The sequence below is a fragment of the Triplophysa dalaica genome, chromosome 11, assembly GCF_015846415.1.
Source record: "Triplophysa dalaica isolate WHDGS20190420 chromosome 11, ASM1584641v1, whole genome shotgun sequence".
In the NCBI taxonomy this organism is placed as follows: Eukaryota; Metazoa; Chordata; class Actinopteri; order Cypriniformes; family Nemacheilidae; genus Triplophysa; species Triplophysa dalaica.
In genome coordinates this window covers 17477736-17495009 of record NC_079552.1, presented here as the reverse complement: position 1 = coordinate 17495009, position 17274 = coordinate 17477736, and the positions used below count along the sequence as shown (strand labels likewise).

General features: G+C 37.8%; 3 protein-coding genes across 4 annotated transcripts in view; 1 reads left to right on the top strand and 2 right to left on the bottom strand.

The window, feature by feature from the left end:
- Positions 1 to 3214: 3214 nt before the first annotated feature.
- Positions 3215 to 6721, bottom strand: LOC130431562 (hydroxycarboxylic acid receptor 2-like). The gene is made up of 2 exons (XM_056760675.1): positions 6624 to 6721; positions 3215 to 5831 (listed from the first exon to the last, which is right to left on the bottom strand). Exon 2 carries the CDS (start codon positions 5821 to 5823, stop codon positions 4846 to 4848), a length of 978 nt encoding a protein of 325 aa, XP_056616653.1. The 5' UTR covers positions 5824 to 5831; positions 6624 to 6721; the 3' UTR covers positions 3215 to 4845.
- Positions 6722 to 9235: 2514 nt separating this feature from the next.
- LOC130432001 (transmembrane protein 229B-like) lies at positions 9236 to 11289 on the top strand. Its single transcript, XM_056761217.1, has 3 exons — positions 9236 to 9368; positions 9663 to 9698; positions 10599 to 11289. The coding sequence occupies exons 1-3, from the start codon at positions 9236 to 9238 to the stop codon at positions 11081 to 11083; spliced, it is 654 nt and encodes a 217-aa protein (XP_056617195.1). The 3' UTR covers positions 11084 to 11289.
- Positions 11290 to 11433: 144 nt separating this feature from the next.
- Positions 11434 to 17274, bottom strand: part of haao (3-hydroxyanthranilate 3,4-dioxygenase) — a 7151-nt gene continuing 1310 nt past the window's right edge. Inside the window, exons 3-10 of one of the 2 annotated variants that reach the window (XM_056760677.1) lie at positions 16352 to 16435; positions 15584 to 15690; positions 15101 to 15190; positions 14964 to 15007; positions 14107 to 14252; positions 13566 to 13631; positions 12720 to 12802; positions 11434 to 12419 (exon numbers count right to left, since the gene is read on the bottom strand). In XM_056760677.1, the coding sequence (XP_056616655.1) occupies positions 12344 to 12419; positions 12720 to 12802; positions 13566 to 13631; positions 14107 to 14252; positions 14964 to 15007; positions 15101 to 15190; positions 15584 to 15690; positions 16352 to 16435 (696 nt within the window). In that variant the 3' untranslated portion in view covers positions 11434 to 12343. The remainder of the gene's footprint in view (positions 12420 to 12719; positions 12803 to 13565; positions 13632 to 14106; positions 14253 to 14963; positions 15008 to 15100; positions 15191 to 15583; positions 15691 to 16351; positions 16436 to 17274) is intronic. The other variant, XM_056760678.1, reaches the window with a different exon arrangement.

Genomic DNA, 17274 nt, shown 5'->3' with positions numbered 1-17274 from the left:
CTCTGTGCTGCAGGAGCAGTTGTGCGGCGGCACTCTGCTGTCAGAAGCTCTTTTACTTGCTCCCTCCTACCTGCATCTCTCAGCCATCAGAGTTTACATTTTGGACAACTTACTGCTGCGAGAAGGGCATCTTTGTCATCTAGAACACCAGCAAACCGAGTCTGGATAGCCTGAAAAATATAATTGATATGTTTATCACTACAAGGCCTACTATTTATTATGTTATTGAATTACTTGCAAACTATGCCTAATGTAGGATCAATATTATGGATTTAATTTTGACAATTGTATTTGTTCTACATTTAGTCATTTAGCAGATGCTTTTATCCAAAGCGACTTCTAAGTTAGGTAAACAATGAAAGCAATTGGGTCAACATTGGAAAAACAAAAAGCCTAAGTGCAATAACATGCATCAAAACCTATTACAGTGTACAGAGCCAAGTTTAACGTTTTTTTTTTTTAAAGAAGTTTTAATCTTCTTTTGCAGTGATAATAAATATTGTGTCCACGTTCATGAATGGTGTGATGCAAGAAATTGTAACTACCATCAAGATGGAACATACCTGCACTATGGCATCTGGAAGGCCTGCAGTCATCCTGGAGAGGGCATCTTTCACAGCCAGGGTCTTTTGCATTAGAACTTCAAGTGGGGGGAGTAAAGTCCCATAAGGACAGTCGGCTTGTAATATGTCCAGTGCTTGCAGTTAGAGGCTTCATGGCGGTGCAGTACTCGTGCAGGAACTGGAACTTTTTGTCCTTGAAGCACTTAACTCCCAGCTTGGTGCACAGACTATTCAGCTCACTCATGGGGATTTCTGCAATTCTCTTTACTGCATCAAAAAAGGAATTCCACCTTGTGGATGTTGGTGCGAGGAGCTTTCGTTTGCGGACCTCCTCCACTGTTTCTGATGCAAGGGTAGATCTACTTGATTTGGTCCAAAGAGCTGTGCATTTTGCTATGCTGCTCCTATACACAGCCTTGCTTTCTGCATTGGAAGTTAAATATTTCCCTACATCATTTGTGGAAATGAGGTTGATGGTGTGTGAAGCACACCTATGGTGTGGGGGACAAGACAGCTGGCCATCACTTTCATCCTCAGCAGATAGGATTTCTGACAGATCTGAAAAAGTGACATCATCATCATCTGTGGGGGTGGACTCTCCATCCTCCGTCTCATCATCAGACTCTGTGACAGGCTGATAAACTTTAAACGCCTTGACAAAATTTGATCCATTATCAGTCACTGTTGCAATTACTTTGTTGAGTAGTCCATATGAGTGAATGTTTTCGATTTCTGCACCAATAACATCATACGTGTTTCTACCGCGAATTCTCCTACATGCCAATGCAGCCTTGTTGTGGTGCTCTAATGTGGAGCTACTGATCCAGCGGAGCGTTACTCCCATATAACTCCTGTTATTAGCAGTCCAAATATCCGCGATAGTTGAAAAAAAGTCGACCTCATTCAGCGCGGCCTTTAGATTTCTCTCCATCACTGCATACTCATTCTCCATGTAAGAAGAAAAAGCCGTTCTGTGAGGCAGCTCGGCATTGACAGTAGTAGGTATCTTGTTTATTATGGCACGAAACGAGAGCGAGTCAACCGTGTTTAAGGGCAGCATTTCCTCTACAACATACTGCCCGACTTACTTCTTCAACTCTCCCCCACTTACTGGTTTTGCACCGAAGTCCAGCTTTTGTTGTTTGGGTGGTGGGGGACCTGCTGCTCTCTGCTTCGCAACACCTGGCGGGACTTGCTCGGTAAGTTTAACTGTGCAGTGCTGCGACTCCAAATGTTTTTTCAAATTTGACGTAGTATTTTTATAGGTAGATAGCAATTTTTCACTAGCACAGAGTGTGCAACGAACCTTAATATTGCCTTCTTTAGCTGACATAAACTCAAAATAGTGGCTGTATTTCCAGCTAAAAAACGTGCATCTCTCTCCTCCCTCCATTGTTTTTTTACGTTTGTGATGCTGTGTGGTAGGGGCTACACGTGAATTGTCCTCCGTGCTGAAAACGTGACTTGTCGCATATTGTTATGTGACTTCACTCCCTGAGACGCAAGAAGAAAGCAAAAAATATATATTTTTACCAAGGAAAAGGACGAAAATAGTAACGCACAGTGACTTGGATAAGTAACTTTAATCTGATAACTGGTTTGGAAATCCTAATGGTTAGATTACTCGTTACTGAAAAACGTGGTCCGATTAGAGTAACGCGTTACCGGCATCGCTGGTCTTAGTTACGGATGTAACCTCAGTTCCCTGATGGAGGGCATGCAAATTTTCATTGCCCTTTCTAAACTAGTCAGATAGCTTCTCCAGGGCAAACCCCATCTGTCGGTTCGACCCTCCATCAGGGAACTGAGGTAGCATCTGTAACCAAGACGTTATATACTATAAATGAGAAGCATAGATGTCAACCCTCCCATTTTCCCAGGATTCTCTCCTATTATATTGATATATCCCGCTATCTTCCCATTTAAATATTTTGCTGTATTTCTCCGCTTCATTTGTATCCAGTAGAGTAGGCGGCACTATGCACTTCATATGACCTAATCAATGATGGTCCAGAAGATATTACTGATTTAGATTTTAACAGTACACACATGTTGAACAAAATATAACCAACAAAACATTTATAACGGAATGTTAAACAATTCTTCATGATTTGATTACATATGTGAGATTTAAATAAAAACTCAAACCAGACATGCTTCTGGACAAGTGCCTTAAATCTTCTTCTTTCTTATTTGCAAACAGACTGAGGGGGACCCCAACCAAAAAGGGACAAACCCAACAGTTTGGTTAAATTTAAAAACACATATTGTTAATATTTCACCCAACAACAGGTTAAAACAACCCTGCATAGGTTAATAAATAACCCAACGGCTGGGTTCCTCCCTTTTTGACCCAACGCTGGGCTGCAAATAATCCAGAGTAAATTCTCTTCTATTATCAGGTGTAACAACCACCACTGGGTCACTGAAAGCACATAAATTGAAATGATGAATGACTTTTTTAGTTGACATCTATAACATGTGTCATCCTTTTAGACCAAATGGCATTAAAGACACTTTGATATTGTTTATTGACCACTTTCAATGTTCAATAGAAAGTAGCGAAAGAGTATGCTGTTCTCTTCTATCTGTTATCAAGGAAACTCTGAGCGTTCTGTATAGATAAGTACCCAACATTTGTAAACAATGTGTATTTTTATTTCATGGCACACTAATACTTTAGTCATACATAGTAAATGATAATAATCTACATTCGTATTTGGATAGTCTCTTAAAGGGACCGTTCACTTAAAAATTAAAATTCTGTCATCGTTTACTCTTCCTCAGGTTCTCTTAAACCTGAATACATTTATTTGTTCTGCTGAACATAAAGAATGTCAGTAACCAAGCAGATCTCATCCTGCATTTACTGCCATAGTAGGAAAATAAATACTATGGGAATCAATGAGGGGTGATCTGTACTGACATTCTTCCAAATATCTTCCTGTAGAACCAGAATAAGAATACATCAGAATTAATAGAAAGCTTAGGTATAGTGACAAATGCTTAACAAAGATATGTATGATGCTGAAAACAAAATGCAAACATTAAGAAATATTTACAATTCTGCTCTATTTCTGAGATTTAAGCGTCTGTGTGACATTACGGCAGCTCACATAGTGAAGCATACATATTACATGCATACATACATAACATACATATTACATTACATACATACATAAATATAGGCCTAGTTTGAAATTCACGGTCATTTTGTTACTTTAACTTTTTTATAATGATTCATAAAGAAACCATGTCCATGACAATACAGTTTAATTTATGCTTTTTGCCAGACGCTTTGATCAAACCTGATTTAAAGTGTGTTCAAATTTGATTTGCACTGCATGTGTATCCATGGGTATCAAACCTACAACCTTTCAAGCTTGTAGAGCAATGCTCAACAATTTGAGATGGCAGGCAAGGGGAAGTCAACAGCTATCCTGCATGAATTGTTTTCCAATTCCATTTAGTGAGGCCTGATGGGACAGGCTCCAGGCCCCTATGACCCTTAGAGGACAAGACGATTTGAAAAATGGATGGGTGGAATAAAAATGCTTCTCACAGGAAAGTTTGTTCAGTAGTACAACATTTTGAGGAGAAAGGTAAGACAATGCCAAGATGCGATTCATATACGGATCTATAGAAGCCATACTAAACAGCGCCCTCCTAAAGTGAAAACATTGCCAGAAATATGAAAGTTCAGTGTTGTCTCATAAATGACAGCAAATTCCAGTAATGGCGGGAAATAGTTGTTTTGATCTATGTTTTGGTCTATTTTCTTTCTTTTAGGAATACACGTTTTAGTCAATTTGCAAACCTGAAAATCTTTATATTTTTTGATTGTATTTATCAATTTTATTTATTATCTAGTAATTATAACAATATTATTTTACATACTTTTTTATAATTTTATAATTTATATTGTTTAATAATGTTTTATGTATTATTTCTTGTCATATTTTATCAAAAAGGTGTAGGGTTGTGTGAACCCATTTAGCTATCTATGGCATCCATCCATTGAATTCATCCATCAAATCTGTCGAATCCCTGCAATCCACCCATCCATCCATCCAGTGTGGACCCAGTGTTGCCATGTTGTACAGGAAAAGTCAAGATATCCAAATAAACATGGCAGTCCTTTAATAGGTAGGGAGACATTGTGAGTCGTCTTTTAAAATGACTCACTAATAATTAAATTTTAAACTGGGATATGAGAAAGTCCTGTAGTCCAATGCGTGATCAATCCCCATCCACATCATCCTGTCTTGTCCAAGCCCAATTCTCAGTCACTGCCGCTGTACGTGCTGCCCCGTCTGCTGAGCTGTAGCTGTATCACACCAGTCCGGTTAAGGGTTGACTTCAAATAATTGCGAAATAAGGAACTGGAGAAGCAGTAGATGACTGGATCAAGAGCGCTGTTCAGATATGTGAATGCTATAGACATAGCAAACAACTGAGAGGTTAGATTGTAAGCGTTACAATATGTTTTTCCAAGTCGCTTTAAAAAGAGGGCAGTCAGCCCTGTGCCAATGCTGGGGAAGAAACAGAAGACAAAAACCCCAACAATAACCAGAACAGTGCGAATAGCCCTTTGTCCCCTCTTGTCTTTGTCCATCTGGCGAGAATGCAGGATGCATGCGATGCGCACAGAGCAAAAGATCAGCAGTATTAGAGGCAAAAAAAACTCAAAGATAAACACACCATAATGCAGGCGGATACCTAGTGATGGACTCTTATAATTACTGAAACTTCTGCACTGGGAGCTGTTGTTGTCTGTGTTTAGAAGGTGGTTGGCCAGCAAAGGGATCCTCAGGGCTATCACAGCGGCCCAGATGAAGGAGGCAACCCCGGCTGCTTGTCTTGAGGATATGTGATTGATTTTGTGATGCGGATGGACCACTTTAAAGTAGCGGTCAAAAGCCACAGCAGTCATGAAAGCAATGCTGGCTGAACGGTTCACAGCCAGCATAAATAGATTGATCCGACACCAGGCATCTCCGAATATCCATGTCTCTCCACGTACGAAGTTGTCGACGCGGAAGGGTAGACTCAGGAGGAGCAAGAAGTCAGACAGAATTAGGTTGAAGAGAAATGTGACATTGGTCCTCCAGGATGGCATATTTTTGCAGAAAACATATATTGCCATGATGTTGCCAGGCAGACCGAGTAACATCTCTATTATTAGCACAGGAGGAAGGACTGATGCCACCAAGTTGTGAGTTGAGACATTGCAGTGATGTTCAGTGCCGTTTGCGGTCATGGTTGTTTCTGAAAGAAAGTTCAAATAAATATAAAGTTTAAAAACATTAGTACTGTTCCTCATTTATGATGCAGTCGACAATCTTAGTGGCACACAAAACACCGTGAACAACAGCAGTAGGAGATGGTAGAATGAAATAACTAGTTGCTATGTACTATGCAATAATGAGTTCGAGCACAAGAGGAAGAATATCTGTGGAAATAGCTAAGAACAACAATTTTGTGGTTGGTGATACAAGCATTGGCAAGTATTTCATAGGAGCATACAAAGGAAATGATCCATCTTGTTTTAGTTTGACTTCAAATCCGTCACAAATAAGTCACAGAACAGTGAATTTAAATTAGTTTCTAGCTTCAAAAACCTCAATACAGATATAATTTGATTTGTACCCAGAATTCTGTTCTTACAGCACTGCCCATTTCTTGCCATATTTGGAGTGATTGGCTTCTTCTTAGTTAAACTTTTTCAACATCAGACTTGTTAAACTGACTTCTTCAGTTTTACACATTGCATGTAAACTTGTGCTCTGATAACAGCTCTGAAGACAGGATGCAAGTTTTCAGCAAGATATACATACAGTTCACACAATAATATACTGTACAACAAAACATTATGTTTAGCAATGTATAATGCTATCATTTCATCTGAAAGTAAATTTCTTAACCGGATTGAATTTAAGTTATCTACTCAAGCTAAATAATGTGTTAAGATCTTACTTTTGTCTCAAAATTATATGGAAATAAGGAATTCAAGAACATAAACATTGTACAACAACACAGTAACAACGGATTTTCACTTACCAGAGTTAACTCCAGACTAGTTTGCTGAATCAAGAACATCAAATGTAAACAGAGACTAGGAAGAAAACTGCCTTAGCACAAAAGCAGATTTCTGCTGTGAGGGCAACAACTGTCCAGGACTTGCTTAAAAGCGAACTTCCCCTCTTTTGTCATGATGACATCATACGAGTAAAAGTGATTTTCAATTCTGAGACATTGTGAAATGCTCACACAAACTTGTTTCTTTGTTTGTCTTTTTGGTTTGTTCTTTCTTTGTTTTGCTTTCTTGGAATGATTGAACAAGCAGTGATGCTTTCATTTTCCCCAGATAAAATGTAAAACATTTATGTTGGTTATATCCCTTTCAGTTTTTCATTTTATTTAAATATATATTGTAAGTGCATTTTAAGCAATTTTCAAGGAATGAATCATGAGCCAGGAAATTTGCTTCATCCTTAAGACATAAGCAGGAGTATAACTTCTCGAGGACTCATGTCTGAAACTTGACAGTTTTGCATAAAAACATATTGGGTTTCTGTTGGATGACATGACTGCGTGCTTATTCACACTTTCAGAAAGTGTTCATGCTAATTACAGCCCTACAACACTTTTTTCAACTACATGTGTGAAAGCGAGAAAGAATTTGCATTGGACTCTGTTCCCCCTTTGCCTTTGGTAGTCTGTACTGATCATTTATTTGAATTTTTATTACTGTGGAAAGCAAACATCCGATATATATTAATAGCACCAGTGCAGCTTTGTTTGTCATTGAGTTAACAGCCTCCCCCTCTATGAACTCAAAGCGATCTTTCATAAGAATGTGCTTATCTGTGCCAATTTTGGTGAAAGTGTCATTAGCCTTTAGTGCAACATCGTTTATCCTGGAAACCGGACGTAGGATGGGCCTGAGAAAACATATTGTTTTTGAATTTTCATATTTTTTATGTGTGCCGTGATATTGAAAAAAGTATCACCCAATCTCTTAATGGGCATCCGAACATGTCTCATTTCAACTAAAATCACATCTTAAAGTCCCTTGAGATAGCTTTGGTTTATTTGCCATCTTGGTAAAGACTGAATGTTCTCTATTGCAAGCTTTTAACATCATCCTAATGGATATCACCATCATGTCTTCTGGGAAGTGCATGACTCGTTTGGTGTTGCATGAAAGTACGGCATTATAATGGCAAAAGTGAGTAAATGATGACAAAATGTTTGGTAAAATCTTTCTTCAAAGGCTCCAATTCCCATTTTCAATGACAGGCCACAGGTCTGTCGACATCCTCAAGCTTTCTGATAAGCTTCTCCAATACACCCTATTCCAATATATCTGTTTACATCTCCCGATGCCATATAAGAGGTAATATGCTTAGGGTCCCCGCCCTTTCGCCTCTTTATTTTTACACAGCTCGATGAGGATGTCACTGATAGCGCGGCTTAATATTTAGCCATTGTGCTCCCAAGTCTATTGAACATAAGCAGAAACAGGGAAATATCATCGAGTCAGAAGTTGCGGTGTGCTTTTGAATTGGATGAATTGAAGATGGAGTCTAGAAAGTTGCTGGTGAGAAGGCCAAACCCTAAGTGTAATGTTGAGTCTTGAGTGGTTTATGAAACAATTTAAACTGTTAAAATGGATGTTTAGGAGATGTGTGATGCGCATTCACAGCTGATCATCAAATACATGAGGCTGATACATGAGAACCACCTTGCTCTCATGTACAGCATCCAAACAATGAATAACAACATACCTGCAATGACAAGATCTACGTCTTTTAAGAGAAGCCTAGAATAAAACTTGATGTTTTTTTTGACTGAATGCAAAAATTGTGTGATTAAAGGGAACAGCTTCTCTAAGAAATGGGCCTAGCTTTCATGAAAAGCATTTAAGAACAGTCATTTCATTACATCTTACCTCTATGTTTCTGCAGCCTTATCAAGAGACAGATCATTTATCAATGTCTGTTTTATGTTTCTTTGAATGTACTTTCTGACATAATAGAAAGATCCTTTAGTGGTTTTAATTTCATACAGACTAAAGTCAAGTGTAAAGTAAACCATTTTAACCAGCTTGACAATGTAACCAGATGATCAGATTAGTGACCAACTTCAAATAACTTGACTGATGTTATGTTAAATGTCTGATTCAAGTTAGAAACAAATGTAAAATGTAAAAAGCGCTACATAAATAAAGTTGAGTTGAGTAAATTACTTGATCCAGGATGTTCAGACTGAAAGCCCGTTAGTTTGCATTTCAGCTAATACAAGGCTCGATCGGTTTTGTGGTTTAACACATCATCTTATCTCATTTTAGAAAAAGCTTTGCTCCTACCAAGATTTTCATACGTGTATTACTATCAAGCAGTTAATCTGCCAGTTTCACTTCACAGCTGAGAGCTGTTGCAAAACAGGCAGATGGTAAAACAATTTAAACAAGCTTCAGCAAAAATGAAGTCACGGCTCTGTTTCAATACTGTATCTAACAACTCTTAAGTATAAGGCAGTATCCTAAAAGTATCCACTTCCAGATACCTATAAACAGGGGGATTCAACTTACAGAGTCTGACATTTTTGTTTAAACAAGCATTTTTATCAGGCTTACAATATCAGCAGTAGCTGATAAAAATGTAACAATGCTTCAACTCAACCCGGGCCCTATGCGGACCGCAAGCGCTGTGATTGGTCTGTTTCAACCCCTCCCTTGGGTCGAAAAACTCTGCGATAGCGTCAAGTTTCCTCAGAAACATGTCAGAATGAATGATCCAAGTACATTGTTTGTTCTTACATCGCAAGCTGGAACAAAACCGCTATCACTGCTAATGCTTCTCAAACGAGCTGTTGCGTCCCACTCTCCCCTCCATCCTGGACATTTTTTTATACGATGCTCCAACAAAGCCAACAGTATCGTGAAGGACCCCACTCACCATAGTCTCTTCCAGCTCCTACCATAAAGAAGACGATACCGGAACAGATCGCTCCGTCAGACTGCGCAACAGCTTTTTCCCCAAGGCTTTGAGAGCCCTGGGCACAACTCATCTGCCCCCCTGTGAAACCCCACAGGGTTTTTTTGTGCATTTCTGAGTGTGCTACTCACAGGTAACTGGCCTTTCTAAAACCACCTGTAGTAACACATTCTCCGCTTTTGTGATTCTGCCTCATCATGTCATTTCTTTCTTGGTCTAGTGCCAGGATCATGACAGAGTCTCATGTTTTGTGTGGAGAGAGGCATGTTATTGTTGGTTCTGACAATAGATTTACATTTACATGTATGCATTTGGCAGACGCTTTTATCCAAAGCGACTTACATTGCATTATCCAATTAATTTATACATAGGTATTTGCAATCCCCTGGGATCAAACCCACAACCTTGCGTTGTTAACGCAATGCTCTGACCACTGAGCTACAAGAAAACAAGATGTGCTCTCTCTGGTGTTGTCCATGTCCCCACCCTCTCGTTTCCTTATTATTGATTGCTAATAATTTGATGCCCCCCACCTGTTCCCTTCTTGATTGGTTGCACTACACTGTTCCCGAGCTATCTGCCTGACTTACCATGTTTACAATGTTCTCCTTGCACATATACATTATTTATTTGTAGCATTAGTCGGTTTATTTGTGTATATGTTTATCCTTGTTTTACCCCACTGTTGTATGTCTGTATTTATGTGGCACTGTGGTCCTGTGAGGCACAACATTTCGTTCCACAGTATGACCCCACATGTACCGGATTGAACTTGAACTAATGTAAAGGAAATGTTAAAATCTATTTCTCAGATGTAATTTACTGATAAGTAACTGTTGTGGTCCTACTATCAGTGACCAGATCAAATGGCTGGTTTACGGTTCTAATGTCTGTACCAGCTCACCCCAAAAATCCTCCAAAGCTTTCTCATTAAAGATAAATCTACTGGTTAATGATACAAAGTATAATCAATAACGGTATACTAGAGATAAGCACACTTGTGTTAACAAAAGACTCTTTTCTTCCTGTGCAGACGGTGGTGTTGACAAAGACGCTGAAGCTGAAGCTGATGAACAGATCACACTCTCACCCCTCTCACCTCTCGCCCGACTCTACATTTACGCCCTGCATGGGTGTCTCTGCGAGGTGGCGTTCACATCAGCCTGGGACTGGTGCTACACTCATGACTACAAACTAACCGGCCACACAAGCCTTTGGGCTCTGCTTATCTACAGCTCTGCCATCTTCTTCATGGAAGGTCTAAGTGCTCGGCTGCAGCAGCAACACTGCCCCCTACCAGTCAGGCTGACTATGTACATGCTCTTCATTTATTTGTGGGAGTTTAGCTGGGGGTTTCTGCTGAGGCTGTGTGGAGCCTGTCCTTGGGACTATTCAGAATTCAGGTTTAACTTTATTGGTCTGGTAACACTTGAATATGCTGTTTCCTGGCTCCTGGCAGCCTTTATAGCTGAGAAACATGTTATCAGGTACACTTTGAAGATACGTCTGAAAAAGTAACCACCATGAAAAGACACTAGGTGTGTTCAAGCTCATGCGACGCTGCGCAGACTGATCGGCGAGATTAGCCGCTTGTAGTAAAGGGAGGAGTTGAAAAAGGAGAAGTCAAGTCGGACACATAGATAAAAAATCGGACACCTGCACCTTGCCGTAGTGACAATGTTTCCTTTTCAAAGTGCGATTGAAAGGTATTAGAATAGTGGATCTGTCCAAAAAATAAATGTTTAAATAAAAAAAAGTTGCAACTATAAACTCTTCATATTGAAAATGTTATGTGCTGCTTAACACTGTGTGCCTTAATATCATGGTAAACATAAGAATATATTATTAAATTGCCAACGGAGTCTGTATTCATTTCATTTTTATTTTATTAAACAACACAAAATAACATGTTAATTTTATTTGTACGAACAGAGTTTTAGCTGTTTTAAAAACATACATTAATAAGTTTAAGTTGAACTGAGGGTGTTATAATAAACACTAAACGCACGTGATCATTATCTAGCAAATAATAAAAAGCTATATTGTCACCACGGCCTGGTGTATAAAAGTACCTGCAAAATTAATAAATGTAAAGTCTTTTCTGTGAAACCGGACAATAAACTATAAGTAAAATTATCATCTATATTTGTATTGGGTTAGTACTTTTTGATTAGTATATGATGTGGTGAGGTACTGTACACATTTAATAAATGCGGTTTTGTATGTACAGTGTTGTTAAAAAGTCTGTGACCACACAATCCATCTTAAACTTGTTAATAAATCAAAATCTTAAGGGAAAAAAATTATGATGAAAAAACATACAAGTATTTCTAGATTATATCAAGTGTAGCCTACGTTTTACAGTGATTAAAATTCATGTACATATTTTTTTATATTAATTGTTATTTTCATTTGTAATAATGTGTATTTATAATCAGCATTATATGTGGACTCCACTGTATCCCTGGCACTACTAAATTTGGACAGAATTTTGGCTTTAGCCTGAAATTTACCTCTTTTGTTTGCTCTGTACTCCTATGAAATAATTTTTTTGTGGTTTTAGAAGTTGTGAAGTTTTAAGGATAATAGTCAGGATAGTGTTTTAAAGGTAACGTTTCTATTTTAAAGCCTTTTATTTAAAAAGTATTTTTTGTTTGTTTTACTGATTGAAAGTATCTTGACATCTAGCAATCGATAATTAAAAGAGTCTAAAGGTTACAATATTTACATTTTTATAAAGATAATACATCTGGTCATAAAATTTCTTGTTTATAAATCTCAATAAGGTCTCTTCCTCTCCGGGTCTTGAGCAACATACAAAGCAACACAATCCTGTGATCGTTTCCACTGATACCTATGAGAGTCCACACACAAACACAGTGACGTTTAGAAAACAGTTGTCATCCATCAAAGTTAAACTAGCATAAATATTAACTTCTGTTGTTATTGTACATGTATAGTAAAAAAATCAAAAACAGATAAAACTGCCAGCTACTTAAATCAATGCAAATGTAAATATTTATCCATGGATTTATTCCTGTTTTTAAATTCTGTCACTTTACATTGTTAAGACTATCCATTAATGTCGATAAATGATCAGTTTTGTTGGATGTATATTATTGTGAATTCGGGCACAAATTAAAAGCAAACTCACTTGGTTCCTCCAAAGATAAGGAGACAGTCTCCCGCAGAGAGGTTATAATCTTTACCATTCATGAAGACTTTGGATGAGCCCTCCTAATAGAAGCAATGAAAAGTGAACGAAATTGAAGTATTCGGCTAAAGAAAGCATATAGTACCACAACTTGATCAAATTCACATGCTACTGTATTTAGGCATGCGCTAGAAAAAAATAACCCTGTGTTTGGGAATGGCATGAAACCCTGTGTATGGCTCAGCAAGAGATTCATTGGATCATCACCTGCCAGCGGAAAATGGGTTAGGGAACAAAAAGTAAAATGTACAACCCTGAAGAAACTGTAGAAAATGTTTTTGAATCTGAAAGAAGGTAGAAACAGATCAATTTAAAAGACAACAAATGCAGAAAAAACGTGTTTTTGTAAGAATCAAGCCTGTGTTTAGCACATGCATTATAGTGAGTGACACGCATTGACACAAAACCGCATTTGCATCGAGTGAGAGGTGTGGCGCTGCGACTGAAACGGCAAGCTTGCATTGTGTGTTCACACCTCCAGCATTTCTGCTGTGTAACATAAAATGCAACAGCTCAATAAAGAACCATAAAAAAAGAAGTGCAGTTTCCATTTGTCACAATATAGGTTTTCATAAAATCTGATTAATAGGAAAAGCTTTGTACTAACATACTTTTCAAATGAACCAAAGTCTGACACATGGGACGTTTAAAGCACAAGATGCATTATGATTGGATGAGAGGAATGAATAAAATACTGTACAACTGCAAGTCTTACTACTAGAAATAATGTGTTGTCTTATGTTTCTAAATATATTTATGATTGACATAATGAAGAGCTATGTTTACCAGCTGCCAGATCCAGCCATCAGTAGGTCTCTTAGATTCAGATGTCCCAGGACCGAAGAGTAGAGTCTAACAGGTAAAAAGTCAGCACTTGCATTACTTCATGGCAGAATACTGTATATGGCTTGTAGTTGGTACTAAGTAGTGGAAGCACTTTTTGAAGTATTATTGGAAGCATTAATGGAAATTAGAGACCATTTGTCATACATTACTAGTGATTTGGGGAATTCAAGTTATTTAAGATTTTGAGACATCATTAGCGAGTCTGCCATCCAGTCACTGCTGGATTTAAAAAAAGATCTAAATTTGAGCATATGCTGCATACTGTATGTTTATAAACCAGTACCTCGCACAGTTTTGTGTTGTATTGGGTCATTTTTAATTGGGCAGGACTTATTATTTGATTCTAAGAACAAGCACTTATGTTAATGAAATTGTGTTGTAATCTGTGTCAATACCCACAATGGTGATCAGTCACAGTCGAATATGAAGTTAATGTTCTGACCATTGAAATGTGATCAGTTTTATGTCTCCTTCTTCTCACCTCAGTCTCAAACTGTGCTCCAAACATGTCCACTGGCCGACCGCAGGCTAGTGCAGGTTTCTGCTTCTCCACCCACTTTCTAAAGCAGAAAGTTGTCATAACATTCATGGTGTTGAGTGCGAATGGGGCTGGCTTGATGGGTTCAGCTGCAAAAATGAAAACAATGTTACCAAAATTACCTTCAAAAAAAGAATATTTTTTGATTATTGATATTATAATTAGATTAATATTGACTTAGTGATTTACAGGACGTTTTGCCGTTTTGCTGCTACTTTTAAAAGGGCTTCTCAGTTCACACATCATCAGTCAATGTACAGATTGAGTTGTGGTATTTCAATGCCACTTTCATCTAGACAGGGCATTCACCTCACCAGATATTTTAGTCGCTCCACTCATTGAAAATGAATAGAAATGCAGTAATTTTTGCCCTGGTAGCTCATTGCAGCCCCTCTCAGTTAAGTTGCTATCTGTCTGGGGCAGAGTAATATGAGGGATCTGTCCATTAAAAAGTGTCTTCAGGTGCTAGAAGCCAAAAATGGAGGATGGATGAAAATAATGCCGTATACTGTACAATATACTTCGATACATCTTACATGGTTTATGAAAAACTCTGGAATTTTCCTGGAATCAATCGTGAAACATTTGTCATGCAAAGCTATCACTCCATTTCACTATTTAATCTTCATTTTTATTTGAATGTAATTCAATAGTATAATCAATTATTTTTTGATCTGCACAGAACAATGCAAAAGTAATAAATAAAACTACAATAAAATGATTTTAACAGCTAACTATGCTTTGTGGAAGTTGGTGTTTGATGTCTTGCATCATAAGTCAGAGAAGAGAAAAGTATCCACCTGGGTCAGGCCTTCCTGTTTTATGCTGTTTGGAATCCATAAACCTGATATACACAAATGCAAAACCTGTGTTTGTGCGCATGCATACGCAAACATTACAAAAGCAAAACTATTTTTGAGAAATCCAAATAACTTACTCTTTTATGAGGGGAACAAGTTGGGTTCCAAGGTTTTCACAGTAGAACCAGCGCTCAAATAAGACATCACTGGTATTGTCCACATAGTACCTTGAGTATAGAAAATATCAATGAACATATTAAAGGATTGTTTTTAAGACGGAGGTACTCACTGAAATATTGGCTATATAATGGCTTTCATTTACTATTATATTTCATAATTAACAAATATGTAAACAAACCTGGACTCACCATGGCAAATAATAAATATTGCAGACAATGGTACATTTTTCCATCAAAGATTTTTTTCATGATTTGTTATATTGGTTTTATTGGTTTAATTAAGTAAAATCTAAATCTTTCTAAGGACCCTTGGAGCCTGATTAAGTGTTCAGGATGTTAGAGCAAACATAGTTTCTCTAGTAGAATTAAAAGGGTCATGGAGCAGATAAGGGTCACAGTTAGGATTAATGATTCGGAGGTCACGTTTAATATCTGGGGTACCTGAGCCCATCTGTTTCAGAATGGAGTCTTCTCCTCTCCACCACCAGCCCAACTGTATTTGCCTGTCTCTGGGGGGAATGAGGAATCCGTGCTGGAAGTAGGAACATCTGAAAACCACAGATGAAACCAGACTATTGAATGTAGCACATGTGACTACACCTCTTTCATGTTTGTAGGCCCAAGGGTGTTTTTATTTGTTTCGATGGGAATTTTCTCCTTAAATTTTAAATAATGAAATTAATGGGATAGTTCACCAAAAAGGGAAAGTAATTTCATCATTTACTCTTTTGTATGACTTCTTTACATGCAGAACACAATTGAAGATTTTTTGAGGTACATTGGTAACCCAGCAACATTGGTCCCCATTGACTTCCATTTTATGGACACAAATCCATGCACACATTTCTCGAAGTATCTTTTACGGGTTTCGAACAAAATGACTGCCAGAAAATTATGAGGTCACATATTCACATATTTCACACATTAGTCACAGATAAAGTATAAAGCAACATACATATTCAGTATTTTTACATGAAGTATTTGGCATTGACATGGGATATTTTATAAATGCTAGCAGTCTTATTATCAAGCGGAAAGCTGAAAACTTAAAGCAGCAAGAAGTCTTAGTTTTCTCTCCTTTAAATCTGACTGTCTAGGAGGAACATAAGTCTGCTGGCAGTATATGACAGATAATAATAGCAGAGCCATTTCTGAGGCAGCATGAACTGTGGGTAGTCAACCACCAGTGACCAGTGTCAGGATTCTCACCTCTCCCTCTCGGATATGCACATCTTTATGCTTGCCGTTCTCAATCACTTTGAGAACCATGTCACCCCTCACCTGGTAAAAGAGCTGGAACACAAAGGGGAAGTGAAACATAAAGTTGGTGAAAAGAAGGGTGGAACATTTTTTGTCTTTCCTTGAAACCATGACAAACCTGCAGTTGAAACAGAAGCTTGTCTTGTTTTGTGATTTAATTCATATACCTTAGTATAAGAAGATTTATGGCAGATAAGGTAATAGCTTTGGGCTCCTATAACTCAACCCAGCACTGATGCCAAGATGCATGTCTAGCAAAAGTCATGTGCTTAATTCCCAGAAAACAAACAAGAAAATTGATAAAATGCATACCTAATGCATTACTAAATGTGAATTAAACGTTGAGACAGGATCCTTAAGCACAGCCACTGCTTTTGGACTGAAAAATTGTATCATTCTGTTCTATGAAATGTATATGATTCGGTAAGTCTGCCCTTAAACCATAACGTTATCAAATCCAACACTTAAATGACACTCAATTGTAAACTTAAGTAAAATGTTGTTTCTAGAAAACATTTTAAATGTGTAGACTTTCTGTATACATAATCGCTGTTGTAGTTAAGGATGGTTTGCACTGACCTCTTGTGACCAAAACTAAATCATTACCCATTCTGCAGAGAACAGTCTAGCACACCAAAACTAGGTCATATTTTCAAAGGTGTGAGGTTGTGGGCTGCTCAGCAAGAGCCAATTATATTCACTTCCTACTAATGTTTGATTTTTGAAATGACATTTGCCTCTTTTTCACCGAATAAAAGTCTTAATTAAGGCTAGGGGGTGAATTCACTAATAATTAATTCTACTCGCTGAGAGTGTTGTTAATTTGAACAGACATTGTTTTAGTATTCGATTAACTTTAAAATTAATTATGC